Source organism: Chiloscyllium punctatum, chromosome 12 (assembly GCF_047496795.1).
Source record: "Chiloscyllium punctatum isolate Juve2018m chromosome 12, sChiPun1.3, whole genome shotgun sequence".
NCBI lineage: Eukaryota > Metazoa > Chordata > Chondrichthyes > Orectolobiformes > Hemiscylliidae > Chiloscyllium > Chiloscyllium punctatum.
In genome coordinates, this window is record NC_092750.1 from 34,554,205 (window position 1) to 34,573,086 (window position 18,882).

The window sequence follows — 18,882 nt, forward strand, 5'->3', positions numbered from 1 at the left end:
TCTGTCTGTACCTCAGACTATACAATTCATCTCTTGGAACCCGACGTAGCCCTCGTTGCATTTGAGCCAGTCTCAATACCAGAAACTTGACTGTTCGTGCTATGTTCCCCTGAGAATCCACCACCCCCTGCATTTTCCAAAACAGCATACCTGCTTCAAATGGGTATATCCACAAAAGATTCCTGCACTAGGTGCCTACCTCCCTTACCTTTCCTGGAGTTAACCCATCTATGTGACTGTATCTGAGACTTTTCCCCCTTCCTATAACTGCCAACAACTGTTGCTGTTGCAAATTCCTCATCGCTTCTAACTGTCTCTCCAACCAATCCATTCGATCTGATACGATTCGTATCCAACAGCATTTATGGCAGATATAATCCGCAGTAACCCTTAAACTCTCTTTCAACTCCCACATCTGACAAGAAGTACATATCACTGCAAAGGCCATTTTTGCTCCTTCACAATCTACAGACCCAGAAAATAACACCGTCTTATTCCTCTACAAAACACTGCCCCAGGCTAATTAATAGTTATGGCTTATATTTTAAGTTTAATCAAGAGACATATCTCCAAAAACATATGATCAAGAAAGAATCCACTATACTCACTACTGCAGCCTTTCTCTTGGACAGACTTAAAACAACAATTAACTTATCTGATTCTGTGCTGTGAACTTCGCCCAAACAGTTCCTCCAAGATCAGTTGTGAAATTCACGGTTTGTTAATTTTCCCAGATGCACTCCGATGTCCAGCGATACATGAATTCAAAACAGCAAAAGCAGTAACTTTGCAGGTTCTCTCTCTCCCGCACTGACCTCACCATGTGATTCCTTTGCATGTTCTTCTCCCTTTTAAAACTGCTGTTGTTTTGACTTTCTTTTTTCAAAGTTCCAAAACAATGCAACACCAAATAAAACAGTAATTGCTGCTCCTGGAATTCGAGGAAATCACCTCCAGCACCTAAAATACCTCAAAAAAGGAGCAGCTGTTACAGCCAGAAATTTTTCCCATCCTCCATTTTATGACTGGTGTCACACTGTAGGAAGTTTGCTGCCTGCTATTTGTTGGACTCCATCTCACTCAGTCGTGACACCCCAAATTACTCTTTAAATTCCACATTATTGGAGACTGAGTACTGAAAATAACCACTAATCTTTGGACCACTTCGCCAACAGCAACAAGGACCTGGTCCTCATCTTCCACATCACTAATTTCTGGATACAACACATTATTCTCCACTATTTCCACCACCTACAATCAAACCCCATCACCAAAGATACATTCCCTCCTCATCCCTATCTGTGTTCCACAGAGACCATTCCCTCTGTGACTCCCTCGTTAGGTCCACGCCGCCTACCAAACCACCCTCCACATCCAGCACCTTCTCTTGCTGCCATAGGAGGTGTTAAACCTGTGCCCACACCTCCCCCCTCACCCCCACCCAAGGCCCCAAAGAATCTTTTCACATCCAGCAGAGATTTTCCTGCACATCCACCTCATCTACTGTTACTGCAGCTTTCAATGTCGTCTCCTCTACATCGGGGAGACAGGACGCCAACTTGTGGAACATTTCAGGGAACATCTCTGGGACATGCATACCAAACAACCCCACCGCCCTGTGACCAACCACTACAACTCCCCCTCCCACTCCACCAAGAACATGCAAGTCCTGGGCCTCCTCCACCACCAAATCGAAGCCACCCAGCAACTGGAGGAAGAACACCTCATCTCCTGCCTTGGGACTCTTCAACGACAAAAAACTTCACTCATTTCCAAATTTCCCCTCTCCCCACCTCATACCAGATACTACCCTCCAACTTGGCACCGTCCTCTTGACCTGTCCTTTCTGCCCATCTTCTTTTCCACCTATCCGCTCCACCCTCACCGCCAATTTATCACTATTACTCCCCACCTGCATTCACCCCTTCCCCCCAGATCCATACCTCACCTCCTATCTATCTCTCAGCCCCCTTCCCCTTCCTCATTCCTGATGAAAGGCTTTTGCCTGAAGCATCAACTCTCCTGCTCCTTGGTTGTTGCCTGACTTGCTGTGCCTTTCCAGTATTATACTTTTCGATACTGAAAATAAAATCCAAAGTATAGTCAGCGGTCCTTAAAATTTACTTGTATGACAAGATTTGTATCTGTACTAACTTCTGAAATGCTACATTAACATGTTGTCTGTTACAGTCAGGAGTTGATAAGACTTACTGCAGTGAAACTCAATTAATTTTGTACATGACAATTCAAAGATTAAGACCGTCAGTATAGAGTTTGCTCCCTTTCAGATCTCCACTGAATAACTTTAACACTCGATGAAATTGAATGGAATTGTTTTTTTTTTGCAACATCAGTTATCCTATTCAGTTGGTGAGACATATATTGAAATATTTCAGTACTAATTTCTTTCTCTCTCTCCTAAATTGTGATTCAAAAGATTCTTACCAAAATTGTACTAAAACATTTGTCTCCAAATGAATTCTACACAGCTCAACAAATAGGAAAAGAAATTGTAATAATGTTATTGAAAGAATTCTAAATGTTGTCCATGCATTCTTGGAAGATTATTTGCATGATTGTCTTCTTTAATGCTAAGAAGTAAAATAGTCTTTTTAATTACTTTATCTTCTTACGGTTACCCATGACCTTTAGTCATTAAAGAACTGGATTATTTTGAGCTGTTCAAAGGTACTTTACAGTTGCCTTGCACCTTTCATTGACTATTGAACTGCGAGGAATTTGAGTAGCAGCCAGATTAGACAAAAGTAACTCTGTTAATTAAGTTCTGAACAAATGTTGCTTTTATTATCTGTATTTAATTAAAAAGGTTATTTTCTGGATACAAAATCTATTCTGTTAGGACAGAAATTTTACTCATGTTGAGATTGATGATTATTTTTCTCATTTCATTAGATTGGTTAGGGATTCCAGTAACCAGATGCTGATTGCTTCTCTTCACCTTTACAAACTTTATTGCATCCATCTCTTCCATAAAAAGAAGATAAGATCCCTTTGCAGCAAGGTTTTGAAAAATGACATTCTTTTATAATAATAAAATAACCAAGACCTAGATCAAATACATAAATCTTTATTTGGAATGTTATGTATCTCACATTAGTTTAAAATACATACAAATCTTGATTAAATGGTGCAATTTTGCACACACTCCCACAAATAGAGGTAGAACAGAAAATTCATCTACCACTCTGAACTCTCAATTACCTTATGACGGAATATATTACATTCCTATGGAAATTCTTCATCCTTATATCCTTGGGAATTTGTGGTCTGGTGTAACCGCATGTACATTGCATAAAATCTGCTCCTATGCAAGAATCTAGAAACCCCACTAGATGCCTTTCATAGTTGACACGACCTATACTTTCATGAACATGAATTTTTCATTTGGAGGGAGATGAATCTATCTGATCTTTTATCATTATACAACAATGTGTAGGTAAAGATTTTATGGCTTTGTTTTATATTTTGGGACCTGCTATTTCTTTTTATTTCCATAACATTTCAATAAATTTTCCAGATGAATATCATCTTGGAAATCTTTGCTTCTATTGCGAGACTTGAGCTGATCCTTTATTTGCATATGTGTCAGTCATCAATTTTGAGGTAGATTTCACTGCTACAACCCATGTGTCAACTCAGAAGGATACTTGCAAGGCAAATCTTTATTTTCTCCACTGTGACTGGAGATTATTAGAATGAGGGGGAAGGAAGAATAACTATAAAATAATGCCAAAAATTGATGCGAGACAGAGAGTAGTGGATAGCAATGAAGTAATCATGAAATAGGTAGTAGTAAAGGAGAGATATAAATGCAAATAATAAAAGGGTTCAGAAAAGAGATAAAGGTAGAAATAGACCTGAAGTAAATGTACAGCAGTGAAGGGTAGATGAAATCTTTGATGGTGAAGTGAAGAAAGAAAACAAATAGGAACAGGGTTTTGGCTGTAGGTGAGGGAAGAGGGGTGCATTTCAGGGTGGATGAATGAAGAGAGAGTCTGCATTAATTGTCTGAAAATGGAGAAGGAGATTTCTACTTTAAACTGGGCAAGTCAGCAAGAAGATGTGGAGGTTGTGATGATGGGAGTGATGGGCGGGGGGGGGTGGATGGGTGTTAAGAACACCAATTCAAATAGTGAAAAGTTCAAGATAAGTATCAGCTGAACTTAGCTTGATTGTGAGAAGAGTGCCAGATTGAATGGAAGAAATGGATGAAGAGTGCCAATGTGATCTGGGAGGTTTGAAGAAAAGAATGTCTCTCAAAATATTTCCATATGAGAAAGGCTATTGCTTTTGCCAATGGGGTGTTGTGGGATTGGATGTGGAAGAGTTTGTTGAGAAAATACTTTTGTTACTCCACTTCTATTTGCCTGAGATGTTGGAATTCTGTTAAAGTGTTAGCATTCCCTTGTATTTTTTATGGACATTTACCAAGGTCTAAATTTAAACGTTACCATTTTGGAAAGGCTTAAATCCATCTTTAATTCCAATCCCTTTAGTGAATTGACTGCTTCGAACTTTAGTTTCCATCATTCCTATCAGACGCTTTATTTTCTTAGCAACCGTGTTTATCTTTGCATATGGTGTTTTACATTTTAAAACAGTATTTGCAAATTGCCATCTTGACACATATCTCACAGTGCTGACCACCAAAATAAAGTTAACATCAAGTGATATGCTACCTCAACTAACATTTTGCTGTGTTTCAGTGTGGTACAGTTGGTGGAATTCCAAGTTAGGTGGCTGCCAGCTCAAAATCTGTTCACATACTCAATCTAAACATATAAATTACGTGTAGAACTATCCTGTTGCCAAAGCTGCCACCCTTTGGATGAGATTTGATCTGCCTTTTCCAGAAAACATAAAAATCCTGCTGTATGATTTGAAAGCTGGAGACCTGACCAAAAATTATCTCATAAGACACAAGAACATAAGAACAAGCAAGAGTAGATTATGAGGCCTCTCCTCCTGCCTGGTCCACCATTCAGCACAGTCATGGTTGATCCTTTACTTTAATTGGAATTTTCTGTCTTGCTCCTAAATCTTTTGTTTTACAAAGAGACCAAACATCTATTTGTCTGGCACCACTGAAAACTGAACAATTTTCTCATTGAAAGAACAGGCTGTACATAAATTTACCACCATTTTATTCACAAATTAATATTTAATTATGTGAAGAATTTTACACATCTTAAACAATGATGAATTAACGATAAACACATGAAAGTTATTTCAATATTTGATATGCCATGTTGAAATGAAACTATTAACTGGAATGAAACTACTCAAAAAGACAGGGTGAAAGTCTTCCCTATCCTTTGCTGCCAGGACCCAAATTATAAAGAATTTCAACCCTGCTAGTCCTCTGATGACTTATAACACTGTTCAAAGTTTGTTACTAAGAATATGTATTCATGTTAGCAAAATGTCTCAAAACATCTCATAAATAGGGACTAAGAGAAATAGACAACAACCATGGAAGAGCAGGACTGAAAGTATGACTGAGCAAATGGGTTCTCAGAAGATATTACCAGTTGGCGTGATCAATAGAAAAAGTTCCAGACAGAAGGCCCAGGTAGATTCTGATGCCACTGCTGATGAGATACAGAAATGGTACAGTCAGAGAAGAGATGGCACACACAATAGATGAAACCTTTTCAGGTATTAACAATGTGGGCATTGATGAGAAAGTTGGGATAATTACCAAAGATTGGCAGCAAGAAGCTTCCTGATATCAAGAGCAAATGATCCCTTTTTTTTTATAAATATTTTGATTGAAAAGATTTTAGGTGTTTTTTCAAAATTACGAAGCCAATACAAAATAGTACGACAACTTTATAATATAATAACAATAATAGAAAACAAACTACTACTCTACTCCACAGACTACAGAAACACAAAAAAACCCAAAAACCCTATAAAAATTACAGTTCAATAAATAACCAAAGAGAAGGAAGAAAAACTAAATAAACAGACAAAATAAAATTAAACCAAGTTATAACAAGGTAATTTAAATGATATTCAATTAAATTACTGCACTCAGCGCAAACTCATCACAGCTCCCCACCACTGGGAGCAATAGTTAGTAGACCTGTATTTGTTTGGGATTCTTCCTCCCAGGGGCCCTTAAACCAACAGACACAATCCTCACGACTAAACAAAGGCCCTAAATAATATAGCTGATATATCTACATCAATATAATTCAAAAAGGGCTGCCATGTTCTATAAAACAATTAGAATGTTCCTTCTTGTGCAAAAAAGAAAGAATATTAAAAAATTTCTTCCTATGCACATCCAGGGAGGGAAGATTTGGGAGACCCAAAAGGAGGGATACTGGATCCAAGCTAACCTCAGTTTCCAAAACCTTTACCAAAGCACTCGCTATGTCATCCCAATACCTGTGGATCTTGTGGCATGACCACAAGTAGAGATAATTATCTCATTTTCTAACCAAGTGTGGAATAGTGAGATGAGATTACCACTAATGAGTGGTGACAGGCCTATTTATTACATCACCTTGCCTCATTCTTTGCAGTTTCCTGTTGGATAGAAACTAGATGGCAACAGTCCCCGACGTGAAGGTTAGAGAAATATTTTGGTGAGTCCAGCTGGCTGTTTGCTCCTCCAGACCTCCCACTTAGTGGGATCTCCATGACCCCACTGGCAAAGCAGAGTATCAATTACCTGACTTGCCTGGAATAAGTGACAGAAACCATGCAGGGCAGTTGTGGGTTGGCATCACTTGACTGGGGGAGGACTGCAGATGCTGGAGAGTCAGAGTTAAAACGTATTGTGCTAGAAAAGCATAGCAGGTCAGGCAACATCTGAGGAGCAGAAGAGTCGACATTTCAGGCATAAATCCTTCACCAGCCCTTCCTGATGAAGGGCTTATGCCTGAAAGGTTGACTCTCCTGCTCCTTGGTTGCTGCCTGACCTGCTATGCTTTTCCAGCACCACACTTTTTGACTCTTTAAAGATGTTGCCAGCACCAGGAACTCCAGGAAGTCCCAGCAATGACCAATATCTCCAGCCGTAGTTATTGGGAGAATGACTGGGTTGTCTTAGAGCTGTGGTGCAATGTAATGAGGCAGGTTTGAGATGATTACATGAGAAAACCTGCAAGGGCTTGTGAGAGAAACCCTCCATGTCATTCACCAAAATTGATACTTGTTCAATTTCTGCTAAGGTTTCACCAATGACACAGTCAGGACAGCACAGAATTGGGAACGGCTAGATGATTGCAAGATGCATTTGTAGATGAGGACAAATCTCTTCTTTTGAGATTGGGAGCCATTAAAGAATAATAGGGATTAGTCTAATGGAGGGGGAAAAACACGTTAATAGAAAGCATAGGGCTGGACAAAGTTTTAAAAGCTTTGAATTAATTGGGTGTGAAGGATGGGGGGGGGGGCTGGCAAAAGAATGCATTTTTTTGCCAATGTGGGGATTTGAGAGGCATTATAACTTTCTAGTTGCAGATGATCTGTGTTGACATGGAAATAAGCATGTTGCAGTGATGAAAATAAGCAACTGCTGTTTATTAAATGGGATGTCAGGCTTTAAGATCAACAAGATCAGCTTGTTTTTGAACAGGACTGCAAGATTGTATTTCAAATTGGTTGAAAGGGGGGATGGAATTAATAGAGAAGAATTACATTTGTAGTGGGGGATGAAGGCAATGGCTTTCTGATGTTGAGCTGGAAAGGTTGTGATTTATCCAGCACGTAATGCCGGATAAGTAGCATTACAATAATGAGAACAATTAGAATTCTATTTTCAGCTTGTAATATTTCCAAAAGAGAGAAATCTCCAGAAAATGAAAATATACACCTAAAATCAATTGATTCAATGCTTTCTATTTTATAGTCTCATATGTCACTCCTAATCTTGAATACTAATCGAATCATCATCACTTGGTGGTTAGAACAGAAGATAAAAATGAAAAAAACAGCAATCAACTGTGATAGTACAAATTCTCAAATTGCAAACATCGGTAACAGCAGAAAAAGAGCCAAAACTCTGTGACAAAATTTGACAGCAACAAATATTAGAACTGAATTGACATAATAAGTATGCGAAGTAACAAAATCCCAATCTGAATATATTCTGGAAGCATTCTAACCCACCATATTCAAATTATTAGCCCAACCCAATTTGTGCAAGCACAGGACATAATAGTCATGTAATTTGAATTCTATAAGATGCAGCTTTCTTCAATAAATTAGAAACACAATTTCTATATTGTACAAACCAGCTGTCTGAAAAACATTGTTACAACCTAACAGGACAACCAAAAAAACTGCAGATGCTGTAAATCAGAAACAAAAACAGAAATTGCTAGAAAAAGCTCAGCAGGTCTGGCAGCATCTGTGGAGAGAAATCAAAGTTAATGTTTCGGGTTGAGTGACCATTCCTCAGAATGGGATTTAATCCTCATGACTCAATCTTAATTTGGTGCAAGTGGCTGGGTTTGAATGAGTTTCAAATTAGGCCCATTGCTGTTCTGAGAACTTTGGAAAACTACTTGAAGCTCGGTTCTGCTTTTTAGGATATTACAGGAAATCATAACATGATTATTTTATGTTTGGAATACCTCTACCTTCTTGTTCTGAGTATATTAGGAATGTATGTGAAAATGATGTGTTAAATGTATTTTCTGTTAACCTTTAAAAACCTTATATGTATAATCCATGCAGCAAAAATGCCACCAAAATCTCTTAGGGTATGGTTACTAAGAAACTAACCCCATGTGACAAACAATTCTTCAGACTGCACTGTAAATTGGCTACTTGTTCTCACGTTAACAAGTTGCTGAACAGGGTATCAGTTACAGACAAACCAAAATATCCTTGATCAAACTACCCGACTTTAAACACACTGCATTACAAAAACCCATTCCCCCAAAATTGTAATAGTTTCATAAAACCACACCCCTCATCTATAACTGAATGTGGAAAGTTTTCCAAATTCAAAAGCACAAAACTGCATTTTCATTTTATTTTCCGTGCATAACCCAACAGAATCACTTAAAATTCAGGTTATTAATAATGTGGATGACTTTCATTGGCTCTTTCCCTCTTAATGTCAACTAAGCAACAAGTTGTCTCAACCTTCTGATCACGGGCTATATAGTCTTACATATTACTAGCATGCTATATAATCTAAGATACTACTAGTTTCTCTCAAAGCATTACTTTAGATTTGCATTGTTCCAGTGAATCTTCATTGTATCCATTCCATGTTCTAATATCTTTCTTTCAATGGTTACGGTTCTGAATGTGGCCTCATCAATAACTTTCACATCTCTATTCTGGAATGCATACTCACCATTTCCTCTAAAGCCTGCACCATGTAAGCCCAGTTGAGCATGTCTCCTTTGTACAAGCTCACAAAGCATGTCTTTCAACAATTAAGACTGATATTCATTGAGCCAAACCGAAATCAAGCCAGTTATTTATGAAAATCTTATTTTTACAGGATTCCAGACCGCTGTAGGTACAAACGTTCTGAAAATTAGAATTCTGTACCTTTCGCAGAATAATTGTTTTCTGAAGAAATTTGTTATCTTACCTTAATTGAAGCCCCAACTTAAACCTCTAAATATCAATTGCACCTTAACACATGATCTGGTGGCTATACCCATACACGCGAGTGCACAGACCATGCGGAATTTGATTCAGCCAAAACTGCAAATTGGAAGATTAGAGATGCCTGATACCACATTAAAGTAGCCAGCAACGTCTAAAGAATTGGGTGACATGGACTTTGCTTGTCAACAGCAAAGTAACTTGAATAGTCATGAGATGGGCTCGAAGCGGTCCTGAGACACCAACCAGATTCTCTCACACTGGGTTAGAGGCCCTGATCCAACAATGGAAAAGAAAAATCCCCAAGGTGCAGAAATACTTAGGAATAGCTTGGACATAGAAACACAGCCGAGCAAAATATGTTGTACATCTATTAAACCGACACAGCTTGTTCCAATTTCTGGATCATTCAATAGAATACTACATTTTCTGATAGCACTTGCACTAATGTGAAAAAGAAGCTTGGAGGTATTGATATTTTTGCATATTGGGTGCATTGAAATGTATAGTTATACACTCAATTTTAAAACATATTTTATTTGAATAAACGTTGACAAGGTCACATTCTTTTTTTTGTGCTTTGCATGGTCAGCATTTTTGAATAGCAGTCAGAAGCTGAAATCATAGGGACGACAGGAAAGAGGGAAGTGTGGTACATGGTTTGCCTTGCCCATACTAAGCAATCTGTTAGAGACTGACCATTGAAGAAAACATCCAGCTCACAGTATTAACATGTTACAAGCAGCATTAATAGACTGAGAGACTTGTGCTCCTCGGTGGGGACGAGATCCTACCCTCTACTGCTGCTGGACCATCCGATTGACTAACAACCTCAACAGTGCTGATAATGCTAGAGCTGTGTAGCAGGTACCGCCAGGATCGCAGGCAGGTTCACCAGGGAGGCAGGCTTAGATCATGGATTGAAGTAAATCAGGAGGGAACTGGGCAGGGAAGGTCCTCCTACCAGCGTGAGGTCTAATTTTGAAATATAGGTGGGTAGGAAGGAAGGATGTACTAACTTCTTGGGGGTGTCCTAAATGGGCACAGAGCACCTCCAAAGACACCACACACATTTCCGTCTTATCAGTTTAAACATTTTGAAAAGAAAAACAAAGCTGTCCACTTCTACTTGTCCCAATATTATGGCAAGGGCACTCGGGGAAAACTGATCTTTTAAAAAACTCATTTAACCTTTAATTATTAATTTACATATGGTGGGCAGACTGGAAATTTCAGCACTCAGGAGAAAGTGAGGACTCTCTTGCTCCTCAGATGCTGCTTGACCTGCTGTGCTTTTTCCAGCAAAACACTTCATCGACTCAAATTTCACCACCCTCTGTATTACGGGGATAAGTTCCACGGAATGGTGGTATGCTGGACCCACTACCCCCACATTGAAAATATACCATAAGGAAGTATGGAGTACCCAGCCTCACTATGAGTGGCTTGCCATGCATAAAGAATAAAACATTGGAGCAAAAGTAGGTTCTTCAGCTCTTCAAGTCTCTCTGCCAAGAAATAAGATCATGGCTGATCTGAGAAACTTGGAACATGAAATGTGGACTTAAATGTCACATAGGCCAAAGTGGATAGGACATTTTGAAACCAAGGATCCTTTGATTAAACTAGCTCCATAATGAAATGAAAGTTTCCCTTGGATTATCTAGAAATGCTAATTGAGATCATGAAGCATAAACAAAATTATAAAGAAAGGGAGATTATTGAAATATCATGAACCAATATACTTTAATACCTAGGACTAGAAGTGTTACTAAAATCTGACAGAACATTTAATCATTTTGCACATCAAGGCTATAAAGATCATGAGTAAATAACACTGATTAGACCTCACGCTGGTAGGAGGACCTTCCCTGCCCAGTTCCCTCCTGATTTACTTCAATCCATGATCTAAGCCTGCCTCCCTGGTGAACCTGCCTGCGATCCTGGCGGTACCTGCTACACAGCTCAAGCATTATCAGCACTGTTGAGGTTGTTAGTCAATCAGATGGTCCAGCAGCAGTAGAGGGTAGGATCTCGTCCCCACCGAGGAGCACAAGTCTCTCAGTCTATTAATGCTGCTTGTAACATGTTTTTAACATTCACCCATTATGCATAATGCATATGTAAAGATAATCTAGTAATAATCTATAAATAAATAATTGTTGATTTAAAAAAACTTTTCTGAATAAGATATTTGCAAAAATATGTTGATTAATATTTCTCCGTTATGTTATTTTTGCATAACTTCATTATTAGGTTGCATATGCAGCTCTCAAATATTCATCATATGAAGAATATTTCTCTTCATTGTTTTATAGATTCTATGATCCTGTAATATATAACTGTTACTTTGTCATACTTTCATTCAGACACCTTTTGATTTTTAATAGCCAGTATTTATTTAGTTCTACGTGAATTCTTTACAAACCTTTTTAATTATATTTCAGGTCTATAAAGACCTTGCAAAATTGCAGCCAAAAATAAGATGTAATAGAAAATAGATTATGGACATATTTTACATACAAATTCAACACCTGGGACACACAAAATGAAATCAATACCAAACAAAATAAATATTTTCATTTTTTTTGATGTTTATAAAAATCAATATCATTCCTGCAAAGAAAAAAACCATAGCTAAATCCTATAACTGGAGAAATGTGATCTCATTTTCCACTCTAATTTTTTTCCCCCCAAGTCTCATAATAAATATGTAAAAGTTAATCATTTCCCTATATGCAGCATAAAACATGTTGTTGGAAACAGGCCACTCAAGCAATTGACTTCCAGCAATTTTACAAGATCAGGACCTAGTGTTACTTGCAATTCAAATCCAGTTGCCTGATTCGGTGAGCTTTTGACAGTTTGCAGTTTGCTGGCCAAGGCGTTGGAGTGCTAAATGAAATCTAAGTTATAGCTTTGAGAAGGGAAAAGTTGACGTCTTCCAGCTCACCCAGCTTGATTTGCTGCCATACCATAGTTATATCATTGCCCAATGTGGAGAAGGCATTCCTGAGTAAAGATCATTATATGAACTATGAGTAGTATATGGAAGAAGGGAAACCAGTTAAGCAGAGAAGCTGGTGAAAACTATTGTATTTTTGTTTCGATATGTTAGTTTTGGATTTATTGTTAAAATAAGCTAAAAATGCAGTAGTCCACAAAAAATCTTTATTAAACAGCAACAGTAATATCAGAAAGAAACTTTTATTTAATGAATATATAAACAAGCTGGGCAACACTAAATATTTCTTGCACATTGATAACAATGTTTTATACTTTATATACCTCTAAATGTCCACTTGAAAATGATGTACAGTAACAGATTTAAATCATGCCCATGGTGGATAACCATACTCAAGGATTCCTTTTGGTACCATGTCAACATCTTTACTACATATCAACAGCAGAACCCATGACATGCCACAAACTTGAAAATAATAGGACTAGAGGTGTTACTAAAATCTGACAGAACATTTAAAAGGGGCTACCTGGGGAATTACTGATCTACATATTCCAGCACATCACATTCAAACACCATTCTACACAATTACATTGCAGATAAGCATTGTGTCAACATTTTTATGATCTGCTTGTAAACACTATTTGGATAGTAAATCGTCAATCACTTTCAAATGAAAGTCAAACTGAAATTGCGTGCTTTTTGATACACAAATCTCAAATACAAAAATTACTGTACAGAAATTGACACAGTATATAGTACAAGCATAATAACAATCAGAACACCAGTCAAGTTAATTATTTGAAAACAAGCCAAGAGAAAAGAAAATTTATATTAATGGTAATAATTTTTAACACTCAAAGCGAGATGTCTAACAATGGCGCATAAATAAAACATTACTGTCAGTTTGTCACAGTGTTTATTTTAATCAGAGTTCTATGCCAAAGTATCAAAAGAAAAATCTTGAAATCCTGTAAAACGTAACGAGAAATTTTTTTTTCATTTGGTGGAACAGTTTTCCTTTGCCCAAAAAGTCTTGTTTTGACGCCCTGATTTGAAGTTCATGTTTAAGATTGTTTCTCCTATAATCTGGGAACAACATAATTCCCCCAATACAATAACTGTTCCAAATTGGCACATTACATATAAATGATCTAACAGCTAAACATCATTGCTTTTATGCTTTTACTATGATATTTATTTAACATTAGGTCCTTGTGGTAAGAATTTTCTACTTCAAGTATTCAGTTGTACTATAGAACATAGAGAACTGCTTGTTAGGGCACTCAAAGGATCACAACCCCAATGTGACAACAATGTTACACACTACTTCTTGTTGCCTGTGTTCTCCAGGAGTGCAAAATATGCCAGATGTGCTGAACATATTCCAAAGAACTTTGCCCCCTTTACTGAAGAAAGCTCTGAGGTTTGGTTTCACTTAAGCAGTAAAAAGCTTTCTATTGCATTTCCACTCAAAGCAGTAAAGTTCCTCTGCATTGAGTATGATTATGCATTAAGAACTCAAAATTATACAAATGCACAAGTTACCATACTTAGAAATCAGCTGCAAGATGCTGTTAAATTTCTTCTGGAATCTTTAATAATGGCATAAAGGACAACCATTAACATCAGAGAGCTTTGCTACATCAGCAAGAAAGAATTGCACAACAAAATCTGCTTTTTCCATCTTGCTGACAAGTGCTATACACATATAGCAATCCCAAGCTAGTAGGTCTGTTCCAGAATTTTAAATACTTTCCCATTTTAACAATGCCTCTTTTAAATTGATCATCTAATGAACATATTCAGACGTACAGTACATTTTGAGAGGCACAGGTTTCTTTGTTCAGAAGGATAATCCTTGTCAACTGTTTGATCATTCTTTCACCTTTAAAACTGAACTTTTCATCACACAAAACCCAAGTTTTATATTTAATGAGTATCCACTAAAATGTTAAGATTAAGAAGCTCTTGTCACTTTTCTACACACCTGGACTAAGGTGTACATGAGGGTAAGGAAAGATTAACCGTGGAATTCCCTGAACCCATCATAGCTGCTGAGCCTGCAGAACCTGACAACAATGGGTTAAAAGGTGAAGCTGGATATAAAAATTGCAAGCAACAGGAATCTCAAGAAGGTGGTCAAGGCAAGCTGAACATCCACCTAATCATTACATAGGCTTTTCAGAGGACAAATTATTTCCATCTTGCTTGATAGTGACTGAGAATGTTAATATTTTTGGAATGATATCCCAAATACTTTTAAGGTATACACAAGCATTGTTGGCTGAAAATTGGCTTAGAATGGTGCAGTGTTTAGTGGTGTAAATGCTGAATAGCGTATTCCTTTCGGCTCACTTCGTAAGGAACTAATACAATTCAAATACTGCCTCACTTTCTGCTACATCAGGCTGCTTCTTCCAGCATTTTGATGACTTGCTCCAGGACATCAGGGCATAGGTCTGAGATTCGTTGAAGCAAATTGTCGGTGTACTCCTGTAGTGCCACATTTTCCTTTTCGCCTCTCTCCAACTCCTCAGTTAACTAGTAAAAACAAGACATAGTTTAGATTTTGCATGCAAATGACTATTTAGAACAAGTTGACCATTATATATTATAGCGCTAATTATCAATGTCACCGCCACTTGCTTTAAGGTTGGAATGTAAGGAGAAAATAACATTACTGTGTCAATGTATTTCTTTTATAATAAATATCCCAAGACGTGATATATATCCCACTCCAAATTACAGCAGAACATTAATAAACTTGCAGAATGAGCAAATAATTGGCAGATGGAATTGAGCAAGTTAAATGCAAGGTAACCTACTTTAAGCAGAAAGAATAGAGAGGTCACTTATTACTTGCATAGTGTAAGGCTAGGTAGAGTAGAGGAACAAAGGAATCTTGGATACAAACACACTAATCACTCAAAATTGTGCACATCTTAGGAAAGTCATTAAAAACATCAGCACAAGGTTTTAATCGTGGAGGGTCAGAAATGACAAGTCAAGGTATTATTGAACCGCAGTTCGACCACATTTGGAACACTGATGAATCTTTCATTCAGTTCTGCTCATTATATAAAAAGAATAAAGAAGCATTGTAGGTAATGCACATAAGACTTAGAAAGATGATATAAAAATGTATAGCTATACATTTCAAGAAAAGATTGAAATGTTAGCTCTCTTTTCTTATGAGAGGAGAAAGCTGAGGGTGACCTAACTGGGAATTCAGACGAAACATCTCTACCAAAGAGTAGTGAGAATGTGGCACTTTCTAATATAGAGGATGGTTGAAGCGAATATGTAGATGCATTAAAGGGGAAACTAGACAACATAAAGGAAATGGGAATAAAGAGTTACAATGGCAGATGTAGATGAGACAAGAAATGAGAACTTTGAGTGAAGCATAAACACTGATGGGGCTGTACAGCCTGTTTCTGTTCTGTGACTGAGTTGTAATCCTACGTACTGAAGAGATAAATGAAGAGCTGTGGATGGGTGATACAAACTTTAAGATGGAAAGGGAAAGGGAGAATTAAGTTAAGAAAGGAGTTCAAAATTTTAAAGATTTTAGGAAGATCAAGTTAGAGTTGGAAAGTCTGTGATAAGTCCTGATTTCAACACAGTGAGGTTGTGAGAAAGCTCAGGAGGAATGACTCAAAGTCAAGAAAACACAACATGTGGTGGTCTTAGTAAAACAGAGAGTCACTGAGAGGCTGAGAGAGGCTAAAGTCTAGAAATGTCCAAAATATTTTTTATTCACACACAGGATGAAGCAGGAAACAAGGTTGTGGATGTAAGGCATAATCAATATGACAGGGAGAGACAACACAATGATATAAAATCAAAGGATACATAATCGTATCATTACTACATCAAAACAAAGATTTGCGAGGAAACTGAGTAGATATAACATAGTATCAGGCCATAGATTAGCAACAGGTTTATAAATTTACAATGCTAGATCACAGAGGATTTGCCAGACAATATGGACACTATACTACTGTTTTAGAACATAGTTTCAGCAAAACTACCAAGTACACCAGTAGAGTGGTCATATATTAAAAATCTTTATTGGTGATAACAATTATGGATAAGAATATAAGGAGTAGAAATAGGTCATTAGGCCCTGACATCTACTCCACAATTTAGTGAGAATATGGCCTTAACTCCACTTTCTTGCCTATGCTGTTCTAATCTTTGAAACCCTTCAAAATCAAAAATCAGTCTAATTCAGTCTTGGATATGTTGAATCACCCAGTCTTCATTGATCTCTGTCAAGGGAATTCTAAAGAGTAACGACTATCAAGGAAGAAATTTCTTCTTATCTGTCTTAATTTGGAATTTCCTTGTTCTGAAATCGTGCGCCTGGTTCTAGATTCCTCCATGAAGATGGGCATTCCCTCCCCAATATCAAACTTGTCAAATTCTCTGAAAAAAGTTACTTTTTTCCATCAGATCTTGCCCTTCTAAACTCCATTAAGTCTGGGCCCAACCTACTCAATGTTTCCCTACAAGACAATCTTTTCACTCTAGGAATCAAACTAGCGCTCTTCTCTGAACTGCTGCCAATGTACATGCAGCCCTCCTTAAGTAAGGAGATCAAAACTGTATTTATTTAGGCAAATGGAGAGCATTCTATTACACATCCGTCTAGTGATTTGTATATGGTGGAAAATCTAGGCACCTATGGTAGTGGTAAATACAATATGCATGAATATTATAATCAATTTGAGGGAGAGAAGAGTGGGTGCCAGATTCGTATTTTAAACTTAAATAAGGAAAATTACAGGGCATGAAAGCAGAGCTAAAATGAGCTGACAAATATGATTATTGTATAGGCCAATAGAGATACTGTGGCAGAAATTTAAAGGTGTATTTCAGATTACAAGAATAGTTAAATTCTAATGAGAAAGAAACATTCCAAGGAGTGTATCTTCCATCCTTGGATAGCTAAAACAATGTTAAAAATCATATCAGACTTAAAGAAAAAAGCACATAATTGTGCAAAGGGGTGGCAGGTCAAAAGATTGGACAGAATATTTTTAAAAAGCAGCAAAGAATGACTAAATAATCAATGGAGAAACAAAGTAGAATGTACGAGAAAGCCAGCTAGAAATACAAAATGGATAGGAAAAGCTGCTGTAGATTCTCAAAAAAGTTAACAAAGTAATCATTAGTCCTATTGAAAGTAATCAGCTGAATTAATAAGGGAAATTAAGGATATGACAATTGAATTGAATAAGTACTCTGCATTGGTCTTCACAACAAATTATTTAGTAACATCACAGAAATAGCTGTTAATCAGAAAATGAAAGTCTGAGAAGCACTCAAGAAAATCACAATCACCATGGAAGTAGTACTGAGCAAATTGTCAGAGCTGATGGCTGACAAGTACTTCATCCTAAAGTCTTAGAAGATGTGACTAGCGAGTTGGTTTCATTTTTTCAAAATTCCCTAGATTTGAGAAAGGTTCATTTAGGCTGGAACATAGCAGCTGTGTCTTCTTTATTTGAAAAGGAAGGGAGACAGAAAACAGGAGATGACAGGTCAGTTAGTTTATCATCCGTGATAGGGAAAACGTTCGAAGCTATCATTAAGAATATTATAGCATGACACTGAAAAATTCAAGGTAATCTGGCAGAATGAACATTGTTTTCTGAAATAGAAATCATATTTAACTAAATTATTGGAGTTCCTTGAGAAAGCAACATGTGTGTCAATAAAGGGAAACTGGTTGATGTAATGTACTTAAATTTCCAAAGGTTTTTTGATGAAGTGTCACATCAAAAATTATTACAGGAAGTGAAAGGGGGTAACATACTGGTATGATAGGAAGTTGCCTAACAGGAAACAGAGTAGACATTAAAAGGTTCAATCTGCAAGTGGGTGGCAAGAAAAATAAATGTTGTGCCACAAGGATATGTGCTCAGACCTCAACATTTTATAATTTATGTAAATATGTATGGATGTAGCTAAATTTGCAAAATCTGGCAAATTAAATACAACATAGCAAAATATAAACACGTCTATTTTGGCAGCGAAAATAAAAGAAGCATGTTGTCTAAAACAGAAATGACTAGAGAAACTCAGCAGGTCTGGCAGCGTCTGTAGAGAGAAAGCAGAGTTAACATTTTGAGTTCAGTGATTCTTCAAGAAGGGTTTTGATTCAAATTTCCAACATCTCCAGTTCTTTGTTTTATTTAAACACGTTATCTAAGTGGAGAAAGATGGCAAAATTATGAGATATCGAGGGATCTGGATGTTCTTGTGCATGAATCATAAAAGATTAAGATGCAAGTACAGCAAAT

The 18,882-nt window shown here is 37.2% G+C and overlaps 1 protein-coding gene across 7 annotated transcripts in view; it reads right to left on the reverse strand.

Moving 5' to 3' along the window:
* Positions 1–12,768: 12,768 nt before the first annotated feature.
* The window catches only part of LOC140483773 (ERC protein 2), an 830,166-nt gene continuing 824,052 nt past the window's right edge, over positions 12,769–18,882 (reverse strand). For all 7 annotated transcript variants that reach the window (XM_072582317.1, XM_072582315.1, XM_072582316.1 and 4 more), the window contains one exon: positions 12,769–15,112. In XM_072582317.1, the coding sequence (XP_072438418.1) occupies positions 14,975–15,112 (138 nt within the window). In that variant the 3' untranslated portion in view covers positions 12,769–14,974. The remainder of the gene's footprint in view (positions 15,113–18,882) is intronic.